A 26431-nucleotide genomic window follows, 5' to 3' on the forward strand; every position below is an offset into this window, starting at 1 on the left:
CTCTTTGGAGAGAAGTTTTACATGGCATAGTACCTCACAAATGTTGCCAGCATTAGGAGGGGAAAACCACCTCGCCAGGATTCGAACCCATGCGTTTCACGTTATAGGTGGACATGCTAACCTCTGCGATACGGTGACCTCCAGGTGGAGCAGCATGGAATTCCTTACATAAAAAGATCTGGGGACAGCTTTTGGCTTAAGAGAGCACAACAAGACGTTAACTGGTTGTTGTTGTAGCAACATTTGCCTGTGGAGGTAGCGATCCTAGTCAAACACCTATGGGTGAGCAAGCTCGTTCCGATGCATAGGAACGATAGCCGCAAGAACATGATTGCCACTGATTATTTCAAGGGGCCAAAAACTCTCCTTGTTATATCTAGCATCTTAGGCACTCAGTATTTAAGCAAGAGCCTGTGGCGCTGGGACTCTCATTGAGACTCTCCACTCCATGCCGCTGATTGTCCGCGGACGCTACTCCTCTCCACTTTCCACTCCATACCGCTGATTGTCCGCGGACGCTACTCCTCTCAACTCCATACCGCTGATTGTCCGCGGACGCTATTGCAGCTACTCCGTAAGAAGCATTCCTCTATCAGCCTCCTTGTCATATCAAGCACCCTAGGCAATCAATATTTAAGCAAAAGCCTGTGGTGCCGGGACTCTCATTGAGACTCTCCACTCCATACCGCTGATTGTCCGCGGACGCTATTGCAGCTACTCCGTAAGGAGCATTCCTCTATCAGCCTCCTTGTCATATCAAGCATCCTAGGCACTCAGTATTTAAGCAAGAGCCTGTGGCGCCGGGACTCTCATTGAGACTCTCCACTCCATACCGCTGATTGTCCGCGGACGCTACTCCTCTCAACTCCATACCGCTGATTGTCCGCGGACGCTATTGCAGCTACTCCGTAAGAAGCATTCCTCTATCAGCCTCCTTGTCATATCAAGCACCCTAGGCAATCAATATTTAAGCAAAAGCCTGTGGCGCCGGGACTCTCATTGAGACTCTCCACTCCATACCGCTGATTGTCTGCGGACGCTAATGCAGCTATTCCTTAAGGAGCATTCCTCTATTAGCCACCCGATAGCTCTCTGTTGAGCTTTTCACGATAACGATGATCACCACAAAGATCGGAACTCATTATCGGCCGACGAGTTGTACTGGTACAGATCATTGATTAGAGTGGAACCAGTCGCACTGGTGGCTGGGAGAGGCAGACTTCTGCAGGCAATGCGATGACAAGAAGTTGTTTGAGACAACGATGTAGGTTACTAGTCTTGCAAGCTCGTTTATTCTACTATTCCCTGGTATATCTCTGTGGCCCAGCAGCCAGAACAGGAGACCATAACTACAATAGCAAAAATAAAACTCTGTGGTACTTAACCATAACTGGGACTTGATCATCTTTGACCACCTCAACGTTAAAAAAAATAAGATAATCTCAAATTCTTCATTGAAAAATAGAGAAAAGATGATTTATGCATATAACACAGCGTATCTGCATGACAAGGATTAAGGAAGACCCAGAGCAAAAACACATCTGGTGATGATCTTTGGCAACCTACACATGTAATCTACACATTTGTCTTATTTCGTTTTGCTTTCGGTCCAACAGCTTTAAAATGCAACAAAAAGACTTCACTGGAACAAGTGCCAGCATGCAAGGTTGCCAGCATGCTGTATGACTTTTTATCTTTCTGTGTCCAAAACGAAGCAGAGAGTAGAAGAAAAAACGAAACAAAACAGACAAATAGTCATTTTTGTCGCAAGTGCTACCTTATGTTAGCCCGGATGAGTTCTCGTGCAACTACTAAAGTGAAAATTCTCCGGCATCAAAGGGGGGGCAAAAAGTCCTGCACAGTTTCAGCTTCTTGGGCATCATGTGCAGTAATATTATTTTTTTTCTTGGCTTTTGTTTGTTCTTTTTCCCCAGCTACCGTTTTAGGGGGCTTTTCTGTTTTACGTTTTGTTTTCCTTTGACATAATGCCCTTTAAGTGCATCTTTACTTTAAGGATTCATGGTGTATTCGTGCAAAAGTGTCTGTTTTGGTTCGTTAGTACCATGGCACTTGTTGTGCAAATATTTTGCTATTTTTGCTGCAGTACATGAGAGACACAAATGAACTGCAGCAAATCGTTTTGTAATTTCCCAAATGATGTACTGACATGTGAGTGTTTTCTTTGGTTTTTTTGGGGGAATTTCGTTGTTTTGTTTTACTTTCTTCTTCAAAATCTCTTCAATTATGAGGATTGTTCATGGAACACTTGTTGGCATTTTTGACGAAATCCATCCGGTTCATTAGGGCGTATGACAAATGGCGCTGCAGCACATAAAGTATACCACCCGGTGGTTGCGGTAGTCTTATATTCGGCTGGGCCGAATCTTATATACCCTCCATCATGGATCGCATTTATCAAGTTCTTTGCCCGGTATCTCTTTCTAGGCAAACAAAGGATAATGGACAAGAATTGCTTTGCTTTTGGAGCAAAGGTTATGAAGTTCAGGTTGTTAGATGCCATTGGGCAAAATCTCAACCAAATCGAATATGAATTGCGCTCTACACGGATTGGCTCAGAACATATTCGAGACGCATGTTAGAGAAGAAGAGTTACGCCCTCTAGAGGCTCAAGAAGTATAATCAAGAGATCGCCCTCTAGAGGCTCAAAAAGTATAATCAAGAGATCGGTTTAGATGGGAGCTTTATATGAGGTTATCCCGACCGACCACACAGACTGGAACTTTGAGCTCCGACTTGTGTGGTGTCCATCGTTATCACGGGAAGCTTACATGAAAACTACCAGGCCCATCCACAGGTTGCGGTTGGTGGAAAGCTCCGTTTTCATGCGAAGAAGCTGCAAATTCGGCCGCGGGCAGTCAACGATTTTCGAGAGGAGAGTCTCAGTGAGGAGTCAGCTGCCACTGGCTCTTAATTAAATACTGAGTGCCAATGATACTCGAGATGGCAAGGCGAGTTATTGGCGCCTTCAAATAACCAATGGTCAACATCAGCGTCTGTTGCCAGGTTAAAGGCGGCTGGAGGCTAGCGTCAGATCTTGGAGCAAGCGGCTTGCCACAACGAGGGATACATGTGAAATCCCACAAAACCAATGTGGTTGTGGCGCTGGGCCAGTAACCCACCCCGGGAAAACTATGAGAACTACTATGAGAAACAAAGGAATTGTAAAAACGGACCCCCCCCCAACGTTGACGACTCACGCAAACGAAAAAAGGACCATGATTTGCGGATCTGCATCTGGAATGTCCACGAGGCCACCGCAGCGAAGAGGTTAGCATGTCAGCCTATAACGCTGAACGCCTGGGTTCGAATCCTGGTGAGACCATCAGAAAATATTTTCAGCGGTGATTTTCCCCTCCTAATGCTGGCAACATTTGTGAGGTACTATGCCATGTAAAACTTCTCTCCAAAGAGGTGTCGCACTGCGGCACGCCGTTCGGACTCGGCTATAAAAAGGAGGTCCCTTATCATTGAGCTTAAACTTGAATCGGACTGTGAGGTACTATGCCATGTAAAACTTCTCTCCAAAGTGGTGTTGCACTGCGGCACGCCGTTCGGACTCGGCTATAAAAAGGAGGTCCCTTATCATTGAGCTTAAACTTGAATCGGACTGCACTTGTTGATATGTGAGAAGTTTGCCCTTGTTCCTAAGTGGAATGTTCATGGGCAAAATTTGCATTTGCACCTGGAATGTCCGCACTTTTTATAGGGAAGGTGCAGTATACGCGCTGGTGGATGTACTAGAGAAGTACAAAGCAGATATTACCGCCTTACATTAAGTTCGATGGACTGGGAATGGCGTCACTACAACACCAAACGGTGACGAACTACAGAATGGCTGCCATAACAGGAGGCATGAATTTGGCTGCGGATTTATGGTTAGTCGGAGACTGAAACACCTTGTCTCCAGCTTTACTCCGTCGGATGAGAGGCTAGCCACTATCCGCATAAAAGAAAAATTCTTCAACGTCAGCTTTATTTGTGCCCATGACCCGACGAAAGACAAAGACGAGCAGACCAAGGTTATTTTGTACGAGCGCCTAGAGAGAGAATATGACCGCTGCCCCGCCCATCATATTAAAATCGTTCTGGGAGATTTTAATGCTAAGATAGGGAAGGAAGACATCTTTGGTCCAACAGTAGGAAAGTTTAGCCACCACGAGATAACGCCCGGTAATGGGATGAGTATAATAAATTTCGCCGAGGCAAAAAACATGGTGCTCTTAGAGAGAGAGTTTGACCGCTTCCCCGCCCATGATAATAAAATCTTTCTGGGAGATTTTAATGCGAAAATAGGGAAGGAAGACATTTGTGGTCCAACAGTCGGAAAGTTTAGCCGCCACGTGATAACGTCCATTAATGGATTGAGGCTCATAGATTTCGCCGCTGCAAAAAACATGGTACTCTTAGAGAGAGAATTTGACCGCTGCCCCGCCTATGAAATTAAAATCGTTCTGGGAGATTTTAATGCGAAGATAGGGAAGGACGACTCTTTTGGTCCAACTGTCGGAAAGTTTAGCCTCCACAAGATAACGTCTAGTAATGGTTTGAGGCTGATAGATTTCGCCGCGGCAAAAACCATGGTAGTTAGTAGCACCATATTTCAACATAAAAATATTCACAAAGCCATATGGCTGTCACCCTATCAAAACACAAGGAACCAAATTGATCACGTTGTGATAGATGGAAGGCATTCATCCAGCGTGTTAGATGTACGATCGATGCGTGGAGCGAATATTGATTCGGATCATGACCTTGTTGCAGCAAAGGTTCGCACCCGTTTGAACATGGCGAGGAAAGTACGATCTGACACTGCACCGAAGCTGGACATTGAAAAGCTGTAAACACAACAAATGGCAGCGGCATACTCCACTCGACTGACCCAACTGCTTGATGAAAGCATTCCTTGTTCGGATGATATAATGACCCATTGGCAAACTATTGCCCACTCCATGGAAAATGCCGCGAAATCCGTACTTGGGTACCGGAAGCCTCCTCCAAGAAACCCATGACGACCAAGAGTGTCGAGGTGCTACTGAAGCCAAGAATGCGGCATATAGAACAACCCTTCAATCAGTAGCAACGCACCAGATGATGGAGAGTTATCGGGAGAAAAGGAGAGACGAGAAATGTCTGTTCCGCAGAAAGAAAAAGGAAATGGAAATACATGAGTGTGAGCGAATTGAGATATACAGGAGCCAGAATGAAGTCCGGAAATTCTACCAAAGAATTAAATGTGCCTAAACCGTTTGCTTTGGTTTAGGCACATCCTCCTGCAGAGACAAAGAAGGACATCTGGTAACTGACACAGATAACATGCTGAGGATATGGAAAGAACATATTACCCAACAGCTAGTGTCCGACGTTGGCGGCGAAGAGGATACCACAGAACCAATCCCTGATGATGGTAAAGAATGTTTACTTCCTATTCAGAAGGAGGTCCAAGTAGCAGTGACCCGACTAAAGAACAACAAGGCAGCAGGAGCCGATGGGTTACCCATTAAACTATTTAAGACCGGAGTCGGCACACTGATAAGGCGTATGCATCAGCTTATCTGAGCAATCTGGCTAGAAGAACGCATACCAGATGATTGGAACCTTAGCATACCATGTACCGTACACAAGAAAGGAGACAAGAAGGAATGTGCCAACTGCAGAGGAATAAGTCTCCTCCCCATCGCATACAAGATACTCTCGAGCGTACTGTGTGAAAGATTAAAACCTAAAGTCAATGAGATAATTGGGCCCTATCCATGCGGCTTTAGACCTGGTAAATCCACCCTGGACCAAATCACATTGCGCCAAATCCTGGAAAAGACCCGAGAAGGACAAATCAACACCTACCATCTCTTTGTTGACTACAAAGCCGCCTTCGATATTCCTTTACGCTCAAAGGTATTTCAATCCATGTCTGAGTTTGGTATTCCTGCAAAATTAATAAGAATCTGCAGGATGACACTTGCTGATACGCGTTCCTCAGTAAGAATAGGAAAGAATCTCTCCGAGCCATTTAATACCAAACGAGGTTTCAGACAAGGAGACAGCATATCGTTTGACCTCCCTATATCCTGTTGGAGAAGATTATACGAGATGCAGATGTGAATAGATATGGCACACTAATCACAAGAGAACACATGCTACTCGCCTATGCCGGCGACTTCGATATCATAGGTCGGTCACCAGAGGTAGTAAACAAAGCCTTAGAAAGAATCGAAAGAGAGTCAGTGAAAATGGATCTGGCAGTAAATAGAGATAAGGCGAAATGAATGGTTTCAACTCCCAAAAAGCCTTGCACAACCGAGAAGATAAAGAAAATGGAGAAAGTTGGAAACCACAACTTTGGGCCAGTAACTTTATCTACCTCGGCACCGCCGTAACCGAAACAAATGACAGCACTTTTAAGATTAAGCGAAGAATAATACTGGCAAACAGATGCTACTTCGGACTAAGTAGGCAGTTTAAGAACAAGGCCACCTCTTGACAGACGAAGATTACACTATACAAGACACTGATCTACCCGTGCTGTTATATGGTTCTGAAGCATGGGTACTTGTGAAAGCAGATGAGGCAGTACTTTGAGTATTTGAGAGAAAGTTTCTACGTAAAATATATGGACCAGTTTGCGTCAGCGGAGAATATAGGCAACCTATGAACCACGAACTGTATGACGACGATAGCATAGTTATACGCATCAAAATACAACGGCTGCGTTGGCTACGTCATGTTGTCAGAATGGATGAAGAAGCTCCTCAGAATGAATGAAGAAGTCCTTTGAAGGCAAACACGGTAGTACACGCAAACCGGAAAGACCAAAAGCCCGATGGAAAGATCAATAGGTGGGAGACACCTCGAAACTTGGTGTCCGAGATTTTAGAATGAGCGCAGAAAATAAAGGCGCTTGGAACGCTATACTACGTTCGGCCAGTGGAACAAATATTCTGTCATAGCCAATTATAGTAAAAGTTAGTAAGATTCGTGAACATTGTGGAAGATCGTTTTATACCCTCCACCATAGGATGGGGGTATACTAATTTCGTCATTCTGTTTGTAACTCCTCGAAATATTCGACTAAGACTCCATAGAGTATATATGTTCTTGTTCGTCGTTACACTTTAAGTCGATTTGGCCATGTCCGTCCGTCCGTACGTCTGTCCGTCCGTTCGTCCGTCTGGCTGTCTGTCGAAAGCACGCTAACTTTCGAAGGAGTAAAGCAAGCCGCTTGAAATTTCCCACAAATACTTCTTATTTGTGTAGGTCGGTTGGGATTGTAAATGGGCTATATCGGTTCATGTTTTGATATAGCTGCCATATAAACCGATATTGTGTCTTGACTTCTTGAGCCTCTATAGGGCGCAATTTTCGTTCGATTTGACAAAAATTGCTTCGTCTAGTTCAACAGACAAAGTTGAATATATTTTTGCCGAACTTCACTGTTTGCGTAGAAAAGTTCTGGTTGGGGTTGTATACCGTCCGAACAAAAGAGTGCAATATGATGACTTGGTGAAGAGACTTGAGGATATAAATTGTCATTATAATGATATTATAGTCACTGGTGACTTTAATAGTAATGTGCTTGAAGAAACACATTTGACGGGGAGCATGCAATCAATAGGGTTGCATGTTGTTAATTCCAATACTGCCACACACTATACAATGACAACAGAGACTCTTATTGACTTGTTCTTCGTAAGTTCCAAGACTGATGTTAAGTTATATGATCAATTATCGGCACCCCTATTTTCAAAACATGATTTATGTTTTTTGACTTATGGCGTTCCAATGGAATATACAAGTATAACATATACGTACAGAGACTATAGAAACATTGATTATAACTCACTACTTTGTGAAATTGGCACCGTTGAGTGGCAGAAACTTTATGGCATGTCTTGCGTAGATGAACAGATTGCACTTCTTCAACATAATGTGAGTCAGATTTTCGACAAATGTGTTCCGATGAAGACCCGAACTGTTTTTTCGAATGGGAATCAGTGGTTTGATAATGATGTTAAAGTATTGATACGTAAAAGAGATTGTGCGTACTCTCGATGGAAGCGTTTTAGAACACCTGAACTCTTTAATGATTACAAGCGTGCGAGGAATCAGACCACTTCTTGTATAAAGACGAAGAAAATAGCTTATTTTAGTCGTAAATTTCAAGAGGCATTGAACACGAAAGATACTTGGAGACATATAAAGTCAATTGGAATAGGAAGTGATAATGCATCAATTGATAGACATGTTGATTTAGATGAGATTAATAGGAGTTTCTTGAACATATCTTTTCCTGAGCCAAACGTACATTTCTACGACAGTGAATTTAGTAACGTAAACCATAGTAGTAACAACACCTCACCAGACCTACGTTTTGGTCTTGAGCGTTTTGAACAAAGCGATATCGTTAGCGCTGTAGAATCAATTAAGTCTAATGCCATTGGTTCTGATGGTATTGACCCAAGATTTTTTAGGATAATTCTACCCTTTATTCTTCCGTATATGTGCCATCTTTTTAACAATATTATTTTAAGGAGTTGCTATCCACAGTCTTGGAAACGGGCAAGGATAGTCCCAATACCAAAGAATAACCAGGAATTTAGGCCAATAGCAATACTTCCATTCGTCTCTAAGATATTTGAGACTCTAGTCAACCGGAAAATATCTGAATATATTGCGAATAATTCGCTGCTAACAGATTTTCAATCTGGTTTCCGGCCAAAGCACAGTTGCACTACTGCACTGTTGAAAGTAGTTGAAGATGTAAGGAGTGATATTGACAGCGATAAAGTTGCCTTTCTTGTTCTTTTAGATCATTCGAAAGCTTTTGATTCCGTTGATCCCAATATACTTTGCCTTAAACTGAAACATTTATTTAAATTTTCTGAAAGAACAACGGATCTTATATATTCCTATCTTACGAATAGAAGCCAATCGGTATGTGTTGATAGCCGCTGTTCTAGTTATCTTCCAGTCTCAAGAGGTGTTCCACAGGGGTCTGTGTTGGGCCCACTCCTTTTTTCCTTATATAGCAATGACCTTCCTGGACAGTTGCGCAACTGTGGTATTCATATGTATGCCGACGACGTACAGCTGTATATGAGCTCCTCGCCGGGGAGGTTGATCGATGGCGTACTTCGACTAAATAATGACTTGGATAGGATAAACACATGGGCAAACGCCAACGGACTTCTTTTAAATCCAATAAAGTCAAAGTGCCTTGTAATTGGTAGGAATCGGGTGACAATGCCGCCCAATCTTGATGTGGCAATTGCTGGAGCCCCAATTGAGATTGTTTCATCTGCAAGAAACCTTGGTTTGGAGTTTGATGATAGACTTTCATGGAAGAATCATGTCAGAATGACAGTGGGCAGGACCTACGGCGTTTTACGAAACTTATATATGAGTCGACAGTATACCCCTTTGTCAATAAGAATGCTTTTGGCTAGGACATTTATTCTGCCGAAACTATTATACTCTTGCGAGGTTTTTTACGGTAGTGATGTAACTCATAGGAATAAATTGCACGTGGCCTTTAACGATGTCGTTAGATACATTTTTGGTTTGCGTAGAAGAGACCGGGTATCTGACTTTGCCAGACAAGTATATGGTGTCTCTTTTAACTCGTTCCTTAAGATACGCTTGTTGCAAATGATCCACAAGATAATTTATACCAATGAACCGTCATATTTGGCTTCTGTTTTGCGTTTTGCTAACTCTACAAGAGGTAAACAAGTAATACAAATACGCCATCAATATCGTGTATCTGAACAACAGTTCTTTGTTAATGCTATACGTCTCTGGAATAATCTTCCCAATAGTATTCAAATTATAAGTAATGAACGACAGTTCAAATCTTTGATTTATAATCATTTTAATTAATTATTTGTTTTGTTTTTTTTATAACTATTTTTTTAATTTATTTTATTAGTAACTTTGATTAAATTGTTAAATTTTCTTTAAAGTTTCTTTTTCTTTTTTTTGTTTTGTTTAAACCTTTTTTTAACTTAAATATTGCATCAGTAACTTTGCTTAAATTGTTAAATATTTTGTACCAATTATTGTTCTATTTAAATGAAAACTTGTTGAACTCATTGTATTTATCAATTTACTAACCCATGCTTTATATAAGACACTGTCTTTTGTATGGGTTTTATCATAATAAAAATACAAATACAATACAATACAATACAAAATTTTGCACGAAGTGTTTTACCATGACTTCCAACAACTGGGCTGAGTACGGTTGAAATCAGTCTATGACCTGATATAGCTGCCATATAAACCGAACTCGGGTCTTGACTTCTTGAGCCACTAGAGGGCGCACGTATTATCCGATTTGGCTAAAATTTTGCCCGAGGTGTTTTACCATGACTTCCAACAACTGTGCTAATTATGGTTGAAATCGGTACATAACCTGATATAGCTGTCATATAAACCGATCTGGGGTCTTGACTTCTTCAGCCACTAGAGTGCGCAAGTCTTATCCGATTGGAATGAAGTTTTGCACGGCGTGTTTTGTTAAGATATTCAATAACTGTGCCAAGTATGGTGGAAATCGGTCCATAACCTGATAAAGCTGTCATATAAACCGATCTGGGGACTTGACTTCTTGAGCTCCTAGAGGGCGCTATTCCTATCCGATTTGGCTGAAATTTTGATTGGCGTATTTTATTATAATTTTCAACAACTAAGCCAAATGAGGTTCAAATCGGTATATAACCTGTTGCAGCTGCCATTTAAACCGATCTGCGATCTTGACTTCTTGAGTCTCTATAGGTCGCAATTATTATCCGATTTGCCTGAAATTTTGTACGACAGATCCTCTCATGACCATCAAAATGCGTGTTTATTATGGTCTGAATCGGTCTATAGCCTGATACAGCTCCCATATAAATCGATCTTTCTATTTTTTTTTTTTTTAAGCTTCTAGAGGGCGCAATTCTTATTCGATTTGGCGGACATTTTACTCAGGTCTCCAACATATAATTGAATTGTGGTCCGAACTGGACCATATCTTTATATCGCTCTAATAGCAGAGCAATTCTTTTCTTTTATCCTTTGTTTTCCTGAAAAGAGATATCGGGAAAAGAACTCGACAAATGCGATCCATGGTGGAGGGTATATAAGATTCGGCCCGGCCGAACTAAGCACGCTTTTACTTGTTACTATGCTTTTGTTTCTCAGAGTTATTCTTATAGTTTTCCGAGGGCGAGTTAGTGTCCCAGCGCTCCTATCGCATGGGTTATGTGAGACCGCACGTGTATTCCTCGATGTCGCGAGCCGCTTGCAGTAAGATCCGTATTGGGATAAGAGTCAGTCCCATTAGACTCCTCGCTGACTGCCCGCGGCCGCATTTGCAGCTACTCCGCAAAAATATGAAGCTTTTTACCATCCGCAATATGTCGAGGAGCCCGGTAGCTTTCAGCTAAGTCGGAGTGCAAATTTCCAGCAAATTTTGCGCATGAACATTCTACTAAGGAACAGGGGCAAACTTCTTACATATCAATGAGTTCAGTCCGATTCAAGATTAAGCTCAATGATAAGGGGCCTCCCTTTTATAGCCGAGTCCGAACGGCGTGCCGCAGTGCGACACCTCTTTGGAGAGAAGATTTACATGGCATAGTACCTCACAAATGTTGCCAGCATTAGGAGGGGAAAACCACCGCTGAAATTTTTTTCTGATGGTCTCGTCAGGATTCGAACCCGGACATGCTAACCTCTGCGCTTCGGTGGCCTCCTTAGCCAGCCCGTGTAGTACTCGTAGTTATACCTTGTCAGCCGGATATATCTTTAATATGCAAATTCAGTGCAAATTTGCCCATGAACATTCGATTAGGGTGCTGGGGCAAACTTCTCACAAATCAATGAGTGCTGTGCGATTCAATTTTAAGCTCAATGACAAGGGAACTCCTTTTTATACCCGAGTCCGAACGGCGTGCCGCACCTTTTTGGAGAGAAGTTTTTACATGGCAAAGTACCTCACAAATGTCGCTAGCATTAGGAGGCAATAACTACCGCTGCTTGCTTCTGTTCAGCGTCATAGGCGGACATACTAACCTCTACGCTACGGTGGCCTCCAATCTTTTTCATATTATTTTCATAATATCCTCATGGGTCAGCATGTTCGCCTTAGGGTTGTTTGTTGTGTATCTTCCTCCCGAGTACTAGGTTAATGTTTTGATGTATGGTTCGATATCGATATTTGTTCGGGGCCTAACTGAGTAAAGCGATTTTAAATTTAATTTACAGCAATTTGACATCTATATGGTGTGATTTTGATGATGAGTGATGACGAGTGTGTTACAGTTATGATGGTAAACAAAATCATTATTTGTTGATTTTTATTTACTCGCATGTTTTACTTCCATTGACCTTTGTGAGATGTAATTAGTATCAATTAAATATTCCATGAATTTGTAATGTAACATTAACCGAATCATTCTTCAATATTCAAGGAAATAGTGAACATTGTGATATTGTGTACTGTATAAAATGTGAACATTGAGACCATTATAATGAATTTAATGAGAAAGATGAGAAATACATACCGTAATCGAACTACCAAATAAGAAATCAACATGACCACAACAAGTTGTGCTTTCGAATTCACGGAATTCACTAATTATGGCGTTTGAAATTTTCAATTCTTGGAAATGAGTTTGACAGCCATGCACCATGTGTGTGCAGGCATTAAATTCCAGGTAACCTGTTTGTTGCTCATTTGGCATCCTTTGGTATAATTGCATATCTGCTGGAGCATTTCAACTAAGTATTATTAAAAACAACAATAGAATTGTGTATAGCAATTCTGTTCAAAGCCTGCAAGTTCAACGCTTAATAAACAGATGGTGGATTTTAAAAGCCTTCATCATCAATCATTAGAATGCTAAGAAATTTTAATTTACCACTTAAAAAAAAATCACCAAAGATTTTAGCACGGTTGAAGCTTAAAAATTTAAGTACAAAACAACAAATGTTTCCCATGGACATTCCACTAAGGAATAGGGGCAAACGTCTCAAATATCAAAGAGTGCAGTCCTAATTAAGTTTAGGTTCAATGATAAGGGGCCTCCTTTTTATAGCCGAGTCCGAACGGCGTGCCGCAGTGCGACACCTCTTTGGAGAGAACTTTTTACATGGCCTAGTACCTCACAAATGTTGGCAGCATTAGGAGGGGAAAAACCACCGCTGACAATTTGTTATACCCTACACCACTACTTTGGTATAGAGTATTATAACTTAGTACATTTGTTTGTAACACCCAACAGGAAGAGACAAAGACCCTTTGATAAATATACCGATCGACTCAGAATCACTTTTTGAATCGATATAGCTATGTCCCTCTGTCTGTCTGTCCATGTTAATTTGTGTACAAACTACAGCTCGCAATTTTCATCCGATCGTCTCAAATTTTGGTATGGGCATGGTTTTTGGCCTAGAGACGAAACCCATTTAAATTGAAAACAAGTAAAAAGGCGTTAGGTTTGGCCGGGCCGAACTTTGGATACCCATCACTTTGGGTGTATAGGTAAACCATCTTTCGTCAAAATACGGTGAAAATGCATCTTTTAAGTAGCTATATCTAAAAATAAACCGATCGAAGAATGTCGAAGGGCCAAGCACAACTCACTGTCCCTAATTTCGCCGACATCGGACAATAAATGCTCCTTTTATGGGCTCAAGACCTTCAATCAAGAGATCTGTTTATATATCAGCTGTATTAATCATCAGCTGTATTTTGGCATTCTTCTTAAATTTGGCCCAGCTCGGTCCACAGCTGGGCCAAATTTAAGAAGAATGCCAAAAGGCCCAGCACAACTCACTGTCCCCAATTTCGGCGACATCCGACGATTAATGCGCCATTTATGGTCCCAGAATCGAGAGATCGGTCTGTATGCCACCTATATCCAAATCTGGACCGATCTGTGCCATATTGCAGAAGTACGTCGAGGGGTTTAACCTAACTCACTGTCCCAAATTTCGACGACATCGGACAATAAATGCTCCTTTTATGGGCCCAAAACCTCAAATCGAGGGATCGGTCTATATGGCAGCTATATCCAAATCTGAACCGATCTGTGCCATATTGCAGAATTATGTCGAGGGGTTTAACCTAACTCACTGTCCCATATTTCGACGACATCGGACAATAAATGCGACTTTTATGGGCCCAAAACCTCAAATCGAGAGATCGGTATATATAGCAGCTATATCCAAATCTGGACCGATCTAGGCCAAATTGAAGATGAATGTCGAAGGGCCTTACACAACTCACTGTCCCAAATTGTGGCAAAATCGGACAATAAATGTGGCTTTTATGGGCCTAAGACCCTAAATCGGAGGATCGGTCTATATGGCAGCTATATCCAAATCTGGACCGATCTGACCCAAATTGAAGAAGGATCTCGAAAGGTCTAACATAACTAACTGAAGGGAATTTCAGTAAAATCGGATAATAAATGTAACTTTTATAGGCCTAAGACCCTAAATCGGAGGATCGGTATATATGTGGGCTATATCAAGATACAGTCCGATGTAGCCCATCTTCGAACTTAATCTGATAATGAACAAAAAAAAAAAGAATCTGACTGTGGCGTGATTTCAACAGGCAGACGAGCATGGTTAGATCGTCCTAGATTTTTACGCTGATCAACCTTCGGTGGTGGGTATAACAATCGGTTCAGATTTGGATATAGCTTCCATATATATGTTCGTCCGATTTGCAGTAATAATGCAACCGATTCTCTCGAAATTTGTTAGGAAGGCTTTTTATATGACTCTCGATATTACAGGTAAATTTCATAGAAATCGGTTCAGATTTGGATATAGCTCCCATATATATGTTCGTCCGATTTGCAGTAATACATCAATTAAATGGTCATTTGTTAACCGATTCTTACAAATTTGGCGGAAAATATTTTCTTATGACTTTCGATATTACTTGTAAATTTCATAGAAATCATTGGTAGAGTTTGGACCCCCAGTGAAGCGCACTACATTTTTTGATATCCCAAGGGGGGACGGACCCACCCCTTTACCCTAATTTTCAAAAACGCCAGATCTCGGAGATGCGTTCACCGATTTAAGCGAAATTTTGTATGCCACCTTATGGTACCCCATAATCACCAAATTGGTAAAAAATTTTGGCGTCAAATAATTTGGGGGGACGCCCCATCTCAAAACCCACCCGGGCGGACATGTTTACCGATTGCGACAATATGGGTATCAAACGAAAGGTATTTAAGAGTAGAGTACGAACTTGATATACAAATTTCGCCCAAAGTGTTCGGGGGGGTCCCCATCCCCAAAAAACCCCCAAACAGAACTCTTTCAGCACTTTGGGCAATATGAGTATCAAATGAAAGGTATTTAAAAGTAGAGTACAAATCTGATATACAAATTCATTCCTAGGTGTCTGAGGGGCCTCCCCACCCCTCAAAAACCCGACGCCTCAAGGACATGTTTACCGATTGCGATGTTCGTCCGATTTGCAGTAATAAAGCAATGAAAAGGTCATTTGTTAACCGATTCTTGCGAAATTCTTCAAGAAAGATTTTCTTATGACTTTCGATATTACTGGTAAATTTCATAGAAATCGATGGTGGAGTTTAGACCCCCAGTGAAAATAGCGCACTACATTTTTTGATATCCCAAGGGGGGGGCGGACCCTCCCCCTTACCCTAATTTTCAAAAACGCCAGACCTTAGAGATGCGTGCACCGATTTAAGCGAAATTTTGTATGCCACCTTATGGTACCCCATAAACACGAAATTGGTAAAAAATTTAGGGGTCAATTAATCTGGGGGGACGCCCCATCTCAAAACCCACCCGGGCGGACATGTTTACCGATTGCGACAATATGGGCATCAAATGAAAGATATTTAAGAGTAGAGTACGATTTTGATATACAAATTTCGCCCAAAGTGTTCGGGGGGATCCCCAACCCCAAAAAACCCCCCAACAGGACTCTTTCAGCACTTTGGGCAATATGACTATCAAATGAAAGGTATTTAAAAGTAGAGTACAAATCTGACACACAAATTTTTTCCTAGGTGTCTGAGGGGCCTCCCCACCCCTCAAAAACCCGACGCCTCACGGACATGTTTACCGATTGGTTTTAAAGGTTTTAAAGAGTAGAGTGCGAACTTAATATACAAATTTCGTACGAAGTATTCAGGGGTCCCCCACCCCCAAATATACAAATTTCGCCCAAAGTATTCGGGTGTCCCCCAACCCCGAAAAACGCCTCAATAGGACTCTTTCACCGCTTTGGGCAATATGAGTATCAAATGAAAGGTATTTAAAAGTAGAGTACAAATCTGACATACAAATTTATTCCTAGGTGTCTGAGAGGCCTTCCCACCCCCCAAGACCACCCCATGGACATGTTTACCGATTGGGACAATGTGGGTATCAAACGAAAGGTATTGAAGAGTAGAGTGCGAACTTGATTTACAAATTTCGCCCAAAGTATTCGGGGTCCCCCACAACCAAAACACCCCCAAAACCGCTTTGGACAATATGGGTGTAGAGTACAAATCTGACATAAAAATGTATTCCTTGGTACCTGAGAGGCCTCCCCACACCCCAAATTTGGCTCACTTATAAGCTCAACTGACAAACATCATTTAAAGTATTTGTGCAATATAAGACAAGATGTTGTTAAATAGAGAATGTGTTTCTCCTCTTCTGCGGGTTGAAGAAACTCCTCAAAAACTTCTTCATATGCGTACAAATCTTACATCACTGCATGTTAGAAACTACAATAATTGTCCTTTACGAAATATCCTAAACTTAAGGCCATATAAATAGACTTTTATAAATATTTAAGTTTGAAAAGAAAACTAAAAGCTTATCATTTCCACTTTTTTTTTGCGAAATGACTAATATAAGCCACAACTCATCCCATAATACCACATGAAGAATTCCACTTCTGGCATCGCACAATACAATCTATATACAAAGTATTCCTGCAGTTTTACTATTCTTTATTAGTTTTATTTCATTTTTTTTTCTTCAATACTTTCGAGAATTGTAAGCGAAATACTGATGATTGTTTTTTTCTTCTTTCTCCTCTTTTTTTTCTCTCCATTTCCCACATGCCTCCTTGGGGTACTTTTCGGCATGTCTGTTTATGATGCCATGCAATTTTGGCCATAATGTTCATAAAACTGTTTTGGTCGTGGGTTGACTGGGTGCATGCAACAACTTAACATTGATAATGAACAAACAATTCAATGTGGCTGCGGCAACTGCAACACCAATGGGTATCCAACAAACAAAAACTCTTTGCGAAATTGAAATCCCCTCCAAAAAACAATAAAAACCCCACCAACAAATTGAAAATGGAAAAAATGTATTCAGGAAATGTTTTTGTTATAGCGGCAATCATATTGGAGCGCAACTTGCAGAATGTGGCTAATTACTTGGTTGTATCATTGGCTGTGGCGGACTTGTTTGTTGCCTGTCTAGTAATGCCACTGGGTGCTGTATACGAGGTAAGTTGGGAAGGAAGGAAGGATACTTAAAGGGGGGACTGGTAGCACTTATTAAATTAGTTTCTATTAAAATGCAACAAATGATAACGAATGGAGTGGCGAGGAATAATTTTCTTGGTCGTGATAGTAAAGGCAAATAAATGGCGCCGGAGATGAATGTAATAAAAAAAGACAAAAAATTCCAAAAAGGCAGATTTGCGTAAAATAAAGAATTAAAGGCAAAATTAGCATGAAATTTTCCCCTTAAACAAAATTTTTCAACTAAAAACAAAATTTCTTTGAAATTTTCTAAAACTTCCGTAAAATTTTCTCAAAAAAAAATTCGATGAAATTTTCGCTAAAGACAAAAATCTTGTTTGTATCTCTTTCGAGACGAGTTAAATGATTCTGCCGAGCCCCGCCAGGATTCGAACCTGGGCACACAGAGCAACAGCGAGAGCCATTGCCGTTGTCTTAGCGTTCGAAGCCATCAATACAACTTCCAACAGATGAATAAAATGATGCGAAGTACGGAAGAAGTGTAATTTGACACAGATAGAATGTCTGTCATTACACAAAAATACATGCATTGGAAAAAGTACGGCTAATAAGCAGGGTTGTCGAGCTTGATTAATGTGGTAATGTGGAATTATCTTAAATGTGCCGGGAGGACTTGGGGTGCAGAAAGGGAACCCTTGTGGATCGATGCACAAAGCATCGAGTGGCAAGTTATGAAGCGCCAGTTGGTCTCGTCAGCTTTGTGACACGCAGCGGAATAATATTCAGATCTGTCAGAGTGCCGCTTTCCGAACAGCGACGGGCTGCCTCCTCAGTTCTCATGTGGACCACCTTCATCAGGAGATAATCATCCAACCAGTGCGAAGACAATACCTTTTGGACTGTTATCGCAGAGACCATCCAAATCATCATCTTCTGGATAGAAATGTACCGCCCAGAAGCCTTAAGCCTTAAGATCTACATGAGCGTAAGGTTCAGCGCTACAAGAGAGAACCTCTAGATCTAGCGGCGTATCAAGCGGCTCTAGACAACATTCATTCATGTGGACGTGGTGGCAGATGTGGTAAATAGCTATCGGGTGAATGTCGTCTATGGAGAACGACCGTCTCCCATTGTACCTAAAGAAATTGACCTCCCCCGGCAAACCATAGTAGTTCTGGCTCAACTACGTTCCGACATATGCAACCGCCTCAACTCCTACAGAGCAAGGATTAATGCTGTCGTGCAAGATGTATGTCCCGATTGTGACCAGGCACCATACGATACACGTCAGTTGTTTAACTGCTCAGCCAGACCCACTCGACTCAGACCCAGATCCCTGTGGACGCACACCATCTTAGTCGCAGGGTTCCTGGATCTGGACACTCAACAGAATCAACAACAATATAACACGAGGCATGAATTTGGCTGTGGATATGGGGATCGTCGAAGACTAAAACACCTTGTCTCCAGCTTAACTCCGGCAGATGAGAGGCTAGCCACAATCCGCATAAAAGCCAAATTCTTCATTATCAGCCTTATTTGTGCCCATGCCCCGACGGAAGACAAAGACGAGCAGACCAAGGATATTTCCTACGAGCGCCTAGAGAGGATATGACCGCTGCCCCACCCATGATATGAAAATCGTTCTGGGAGATTTTGATGCGAAGATAGGGAAGGAAGACATTTTTGGCACCAGATTTCAACATAAAAATATTCACAAAGCCCCATGGCTGTCACCCGATCAAAACACGAGAAACTAAATTGATCACGTTGTGATAGATGGAAGCCATTCATCTAGCGTGTAAGATGTACGATCGATCCTCGGAGCGAATATAGATTCGGATCATTACCTTGTTGCAGCAAAGGTTCGCAACCGTTCGAGCATGACGAGGAAAGTACGATCTGACACTGCACGGAAGCTGGACATTGAAAAGCTGCAAACGAGGAATAAAGAATAAAGAACACAAGGCAGCAGGAGCCGACGGGTCACCCACTGAACTATATAAGACCGGAGGCGACAAGCTGATAAGTCGTATGCATCAGTTTATCCGCACAATCTGGCTAGAAGAGTGCATTCCCGATGATTGGAACCTCAGCATGCTATGTACATGAAAGGAGACAACACGGAATGTGCCAACTACAGAGGAATAAGTCTCCTTCCCCCCATCGCATACAAGATACTCTCGAGCGTACTGTGTGTAAGTTTGAAACCTAAAGTCAATGAGAAAATTGGGCCCTATCAATGCGGCCTTAGACCAGGTAACTTCACCCTAGACCAGATATTCACGCTGCGCCAAATCCTAGAAAAGACCCGAGAAGGACAAATTAACACCTACCATCTCTTTGTTGACTACAAAGCCGCCTTCGATACTCCTTTACGGTCAAAGGTATTTCAAGCCTTGTCTGAGTTTGGTATCCCTGCAAAATTAATAAGACTCGACAGGATGACACTTGCTGATACGCGTTCCTCAGTAAGAATAGCAAAGAATCTCTCCGAACCATTTAATACCAAACGAGGTTTCAGACAAGGAGACAGCCTGTGATCGTGTGATCTCTTTAATATCCTACTGGAGAAGATTATACGAGATGCAGATGTGAACAGATATGGCACACTAATCACAAGAGAACACATGCTACTCGCCTATGCCGACGACATCGATATCATAGGGCGGTCACCGGAAGTAGTAACTGCAGCCTTTGAAAGAATCGAAAGAGATTCAGTGAAAATGGGTTTGGCAGTAAATGGAGATAAGACGAAATGGATGGTCTCAACTCCCAAAAAGCCTTGCACAACCGAGCAGATAAAGAAAATGGAGAAAGTTGAGAACCATAGCATTGAGACAGTCAGTAACTTTATCAACCTCGGCACCGCCGTAGCCGAAACAAATGACACCAGTTTTAAGATTAAGCGAAGAATGATACTGGCAAACAGTTGCTTCTTTGGACTAAGTAAGCAGTTTAGAAACAAGGCCACCTCTCGACAGACGAAAATCACACTATACAAGACACTGATACTACCCGTGCTGTTATATGGTTCTGAAGCATGGGTACTTGTGAAAGCAGATGAGGCAGTGCTTGGAGTATTTGAGAGAAAGATTGTTCGTAAAATATATGGACCAGTTTGCGATAATGGAGAATATAGGCGTCGTATGAACCACGAGCTGTATGAGCTGTATGACGACGATAGCATAGTTACACGCATCAAAATACAACGGCTGCATTGGCTAGGTTATGTTGTCAGAATGGATGAAGAAGCTCCAGCAAAGAAGTCTTTTGAAGGCAAACACGGTGGTTCACGCAGAACGGGAAGACCGAAAGCCCGATGGAGAGATCAAGTTGTGGGAGACACCTCGAAACTTGTTGTCAGAGATTTTAGAATGAGCGCAGAAGATCGAGGCACTTGGAACGATATTCTACGTTCGGCTTGTCGAACAAATATTCTGTCATAGCCAATTAAAGTAAGTAAGATCGCCAAGGATAAAAGTTCCATAAAATTGGCTCTAGAAACAAAATTTCCAAAAAATTTTCTCTGGAGACAACAATTCTATAAAATTTTCTCTAAAAACAAAATTTTCATAAAACTTTCTTTAGAGAAAATATTATCCCAAAAAAATTAGATTTTCATGAAATTTTCTCTAAAGACAAAATTTCCATGAAATCTTCTAAGAGACAAAATTTTCAAAAAATTTTCTTTACAAAACAAATTTCAATTAGACTTTTCTTAAAGACCAATTTTCCACAAAATTTTCTCCAAAGACAAAATTTCCATAAAAATTTTTCTTAAGACAAAATTTCCATGAAGTTCTCTCTTAAGTCGAAATTTGCATGCAATTTTTTCTTAAGACAAAATTTCAATGAAATATTTTCTAGGTAAAGTTAGGTTAGGTTTAAGTGTCAGTCTGCCATCAGACTCACATAGACGTTTTCGTCCATTGTGATACCACAGGTACAGAAGAAGGAAGATGCCGTCTAGTTCCTACCATTGAACCATTCAGAACGCTTTAAAAAGCCCAACAAATTGCGAATGTTCACATCCACAGGTTCTCAAATGAGAACCTACAGTGGAACTCCCTCTGACTAGAGACCGATTGGCTCAATATGGGACTCGAATGATTTGGGAATAGAATACGAATCTGATATCAAGATATTGCGCCACTTCTTCATGAGGGAAATCCAAAGTATATATATTCTTGATCGTCATAACATTTTAAGTCGATCTAGCCATGTCCGTCCGTCTGTACGTCCGTCCGTCCGTCAGTTTACCTGTCTGTCGAAAACATGCTAACTTTCGCAGGAGTAAAGCTAGCCGCTTGAAATGTTGCACAAATACTTCTTATGAATGTAGGTTGGCTGGGTTTGTAAATGGGCCATATCGTCCCATGTTTTGATGCAGCTACCATATAAACTGAACTTGGGTCTTGACTTCTTGAGCCGCTAGAGGGGGAATTTATTATCCGATTTTGCTGAAATTTTGCGTAACATGTTTTGTTATGACTTCTTATAACTATGCTGCGTATGGTTGAAATAGGCCCATAACCTAATAAAGCTGTCATATAAACCGATCTGGGGTTTTGACTTTTTAAGCTTCTAGAGGCCCCAATTCTAATTCGATTTGGCTGAAATTTAGCATGAGGTGTTTTGTTATGAATTCCAACAACTTTGAAGAATATGGTTCAAATTGGTCCATACCCTGATATAGGTGCCATATAAACCGATCTGGGGTCTTGACTTTTAAAGCCTTTAGAGGGCGCATTTCCTATCCGATTTAGCTGAAATTTTGCATGAGGTGTTTTGTTTTGATTTCCAACAACTTTGAAGAATATGGTTCAAATCGGTCCAAAACCTGATATAGGTGCCATATAAACCGATCTGGGATCTTGACTTGTAAAGCCTTTAGAGGGCGCATTTCCTATCCGATTTAGCCGAAACTTTGCATGAGGTGTTTTGTTTTAATTTCCAACAATTTTGGAAAATATGGTTCAAATCGCTATATAACCTGATATAGCTGCCATATAAATCGATCTGGGATCTTGACTTTTAAAGCCTCTAGAGGGTGCATTTTCTATACGATTTAGCTGAAATTTTGCATGAGGTGTTTTGTTATGATTTCCAACAATTTTGAAAAATATGGTTTAAATCGGTATATAACCTGATATAGCTGCCATATAAATCGATCTGGGATCTTGACTTCTTGAGCCTCTAGAGGGCGCAATTATTATCCGATTTGGCTGAAATTTTGCATGACATATTTTCTTTAACTTTCTTTCAATAACTGTGCTAAGTATGGTTCAAATCGGTCCATTACCTGATATAGCTGCCATATAAACCGATCTGGCATCTTGGTTTTTAAAGCCTCTAGAGGGCGCATTTTCTATCCGATTTGCCTGAAATTTTGTACGACGGATCCTCTAATAACCATTTATCCGATTTCGCTGAAATTTGGAATAGTGCGCAGTTTTAAGCATCTCAACATCCGACCCAAATATGGTACAGATCGGACTATTTTTAGATATAGCTGCTATATAGACCGATCTCCAGATAAAGGGTCTAAAGCCCATTGAAGCTTTATTTTTTAACCGATTTCGCTGAAATTTGAAACAGTGAGTTGCTTTTCGCCTCCCAACATAGGATCCAAATATGGTTCAGATCGGATTATTTTTAGATATATCTGCCATATAGACCGATCTCCAGATAAAGGGTCTGAAGCCCATAAAAGCTTTATTTTTTATCCGATTTCGCTGAAATTTGGAATACAAAATTCAACAGTGACTTATAAAGGGTGATTTTTTTGAGGTTAGGATTTTCATGCATTAGTATTTGACAGATCACGTGGGATTTCAGTCATGGTGTCAAAGAGAAAGATGCTCAGTATGCTTTGACATTTCATCATGAATAGACTTACTAACGAGCAACGCTTGCAAATCATTGAATTGTATTACCAAAATCAGTGTTCGGTTCGAAATGTGTTCAAATTTTGACAAATTTTGTTCAGCGATGAGGCTCATTTCTGGTTGAATGGCTACGTAAATAAGCAAAATTGCCGCATTTGGAGTGAAGAGCAACCAGAAGCTGTTCAAGAACTGCCCATGCATCCCGAAAAATGCACTGTTTGGTGTGGTTTGTACGCTGGTGGAATCATTGGACCGTATTTTTTCAAAGATGCTGTTGGACGCAACGTTACGGTGAATGAACACATTTCGAACCGAACACTGATTTTGGTAATAAAATTCAATGATTTGCAAGCGTTGCTCGTTAGTAAGTCTATTCATGATGAAATGTCAAAGCATACTGAGCATCTTTCTCTTTGACACCATGTCTGAAATCCCACGTGATCTGTCAAATACTAATGCATGAAAATCCTAACCTCAAAAAAATCACCCTTTATTTATTAGACCACTCAATATTTGTGCCGAATTTGGGAGCATAAGTTATCCAATTTTCACGCCATATTGTGGCGAAAGGGGGTTTACATATACACCCGAGGTGTTGGGTATCCAATGTTCGGCTCGGCCGAACTTACTCCCTTTTTACTTGTTTAACTTTTTACTTTTTTTATTGGTTTTTTCGATTGTATTCCACAGTGTTATGATCAAAAATATATACCTTCTCGGATATTAGACGATTAATTCGAGGTGTAACAAACAGAATAACGATACTAGTATACCCCCATCCTATTGGTAGGGTATAGAAATCTGAAAACTAAAACGCACATGGCTGCATACTCACTTGTGGACTTTGTTATGCTGTCCAAGTGTGTGTGTATGTGTGCGTGTGTGACTTCCAACCCCAATGGTTTTTCTAATTAAAAAAACTAATTAAGAAGGAAAAATGGCCTAGCTATGGCATTTCTGTTCCTCGCCAACTTCATTCGATGTTAATTTATCTTAATTTGTAGTCCAACAATAACAAGGCTTATCCATTACTTAAACTGTCATTGGTACGTGCGTGCAGATGTGTGTGCTCTACTTTTCTTTCTTTGAGATTTTTCTTAATATTTTCTCCCTTTTCTCTGTGTTGTGTCATTTAGATTAGCGAGGGCTGGATATTGGGTCCGGAATTATGTGATATTTGGACTTCCTGTGATGTTCTATGCTGCACGGCATCCATACTACATTTAGTCGCAATTGCAACCGATAGGTGAGTAACAAATATTTAACGATTTTTTAAAGTTAAGTGATAAAGAGCAGCTATTGTACGCTTAAGTGATGTATTTCCGGAGATAAGTATATGACAACAGAAAAAAAAATCAACGACAGAAAATTTGCAGGAAATTTTCTTCAAAGACGAAATTTCCAAAAATTTTTAAACATTTTTTTCAAATTTTCTCTCTAGACCATAATTCCATGGAAAATTCCGAAAAATAAGATTTCCCTGAAATTTTCTTTAAACAAAAATTTTCTAAAAATCAGCTAAATTTTCATTAAAAACAAAAATTCATTTGAAAATCTCAATTCTCTCAGACAACATTTTTAAAAATATTTTCCCGAAATTTTCACTAAAAATTAAAAAAAAAAATCCTACAATTTTTTTTTATTAAAATAAGGCCTCTGTGAATTTTTCTCCCAAAACAAAACTTAAATAAAATCTTCACTAAATAAAAATATTTCAGTCATTTCGTAATTGCCTTAATATTCACATCATCAACAAGTCAGCATCATAAGCAACAGATGTACATGGGAACATTAAAACTGAAATTTTTATTAACAATACGATATGGACCTTTGTGCCTTGCCTTAGAACTTTGACCTTTATTTCTTCGATATAAAACATTTGACTACACTTTGTGCACTAGAATTACTCTATTTGAATGAAGCCAAGCGAGAGACCATTGGAACGTGTATACAACCGAAAATAAAGGAAAAACAAAAAATCCAAATTGTCTGCCTTGGTGGCGGGTGGGCTAAACTACATCTCCATGCCTTGGATTCAGGCCAAACAAGTTAAATTAAAGCATTTCTCTTTAGCAACAAATTGAACTGTTGAAACTTTTTTTTTGTGCTCCTAACATCAGCATCCTTCGGCGTCGACAACAAATCATTTTTTTTTTTTTGCTTCTAATTTTTGGAGAGCACGTGTGCAGGACATACTTTGGAATTTGGTTTTTACTTTCGAAAGGAAACTGCCTGACGGCAGTACAGCAGCATAGCATAAGGTTATGTTTGGGTTAGACCCAGTTTTGTCAGCCAGGAATACATGTGAGAGCATTTTGCATTAATGTTCGTTGTTGTGTCTGTGAAGAGTTTTGCACAAACAAGTGCAGTTGGTAAAAACACCAAAAAAAAGGGCATGAAGAGCTTTTCAAAGGGCCTTAGAACGATAAAATCAAGTTAGATAGTTGTCCTCTTCGGGAAAGGAAATCAGCCCAAGAAAAACCCTGGATGACAGGGGAGATACGCAGTATTGGGAAAAATGTCCACAGACTTCTTAACAGACCACGTCGTAAAAAAGTGGAAGTTTATTGGGATGTGTATTACACATGGCTCAAGACCAGAGTGGCAAAACGGGCCTACTGAAAGCTTTTCTGCGAACAGGTCGATAGCGTTAATGACGACGCCAAGATAAAAAAGTTTCTCTCAAAAACCCATATCCAAACTGAAACTTTAGTAGACGACATGGCAGTGAGAGCAGACCAGAGACAACGGATGACATGTTGGGGCTTTTGATCAAAACCCATTTTCCACAGAATACAAAGGGACTCACGGAGACACCGGAATCTTGGAATAATGACATTGATCGAAGGTCTACATTACGGAATTTTTGGTGAAGGAATCCGGACTGGACAAAATTCGGAAGACAACTCAGAATAAGACTTGGGCAAGATAATTTAAATTGTCCAAACATAGAAGACATTGACGAAAATGTCAACAGGATTACGACTGCACTGGTGGGGTCCTTCGAAGATGGTTGTTCTCTTCGGGAAAGGAAATCAGCCCAAGAAA

The 26431-nt window shown here is 40.7% G+C and overlaps 1 protein-coding gene across 4 annotated transcripts in view; it reads left to right on the forward strand.

Moving 5' to 3' along the window:
• The window catches only part of LOC106092980 (5-hydroxytryptamine receptor 2B), a 93092-nt gene that overhangs the window by 12479 nt on the left and 54182 nt on the right, over positions 1-26431 (forward strand). For 3 of the 4 annotated variants that reach the window (XM_013259941.2, XM_059369290.1, XM_013259938.2), the window contains exons 2-3: positions 17380-17513; positions 24520-24629. In XM_013259941.2, the coding sequence (XP_013115395.2) occupies positions 17380-17513; positions 24520-24629 (244 nt within the window). The remainder of the gene's footprint in view (positions 1-17379; positions 17514-24519; positions 24630-26431) is intronic. The other variant, XM_013259940.2, reaches the window with a different exon arrangement.

The sequence above is a fragment of the Stomoxys calcitrans genome, chromosome 5 (genome assembly GCF_963082655.1).
Source record: "Stomoxys calcitrans chromosome 5, idStoCalc2.1, whole genome shotgun sequence".
In the NCBI taxonomy this organism is placed as follows: domain Eukaryota; kingdom Metazoa; phylum Arthropoda; class Insecta; order Diptera; family Muscidae; genus Stomoxys; species Stomoxys calcitrans.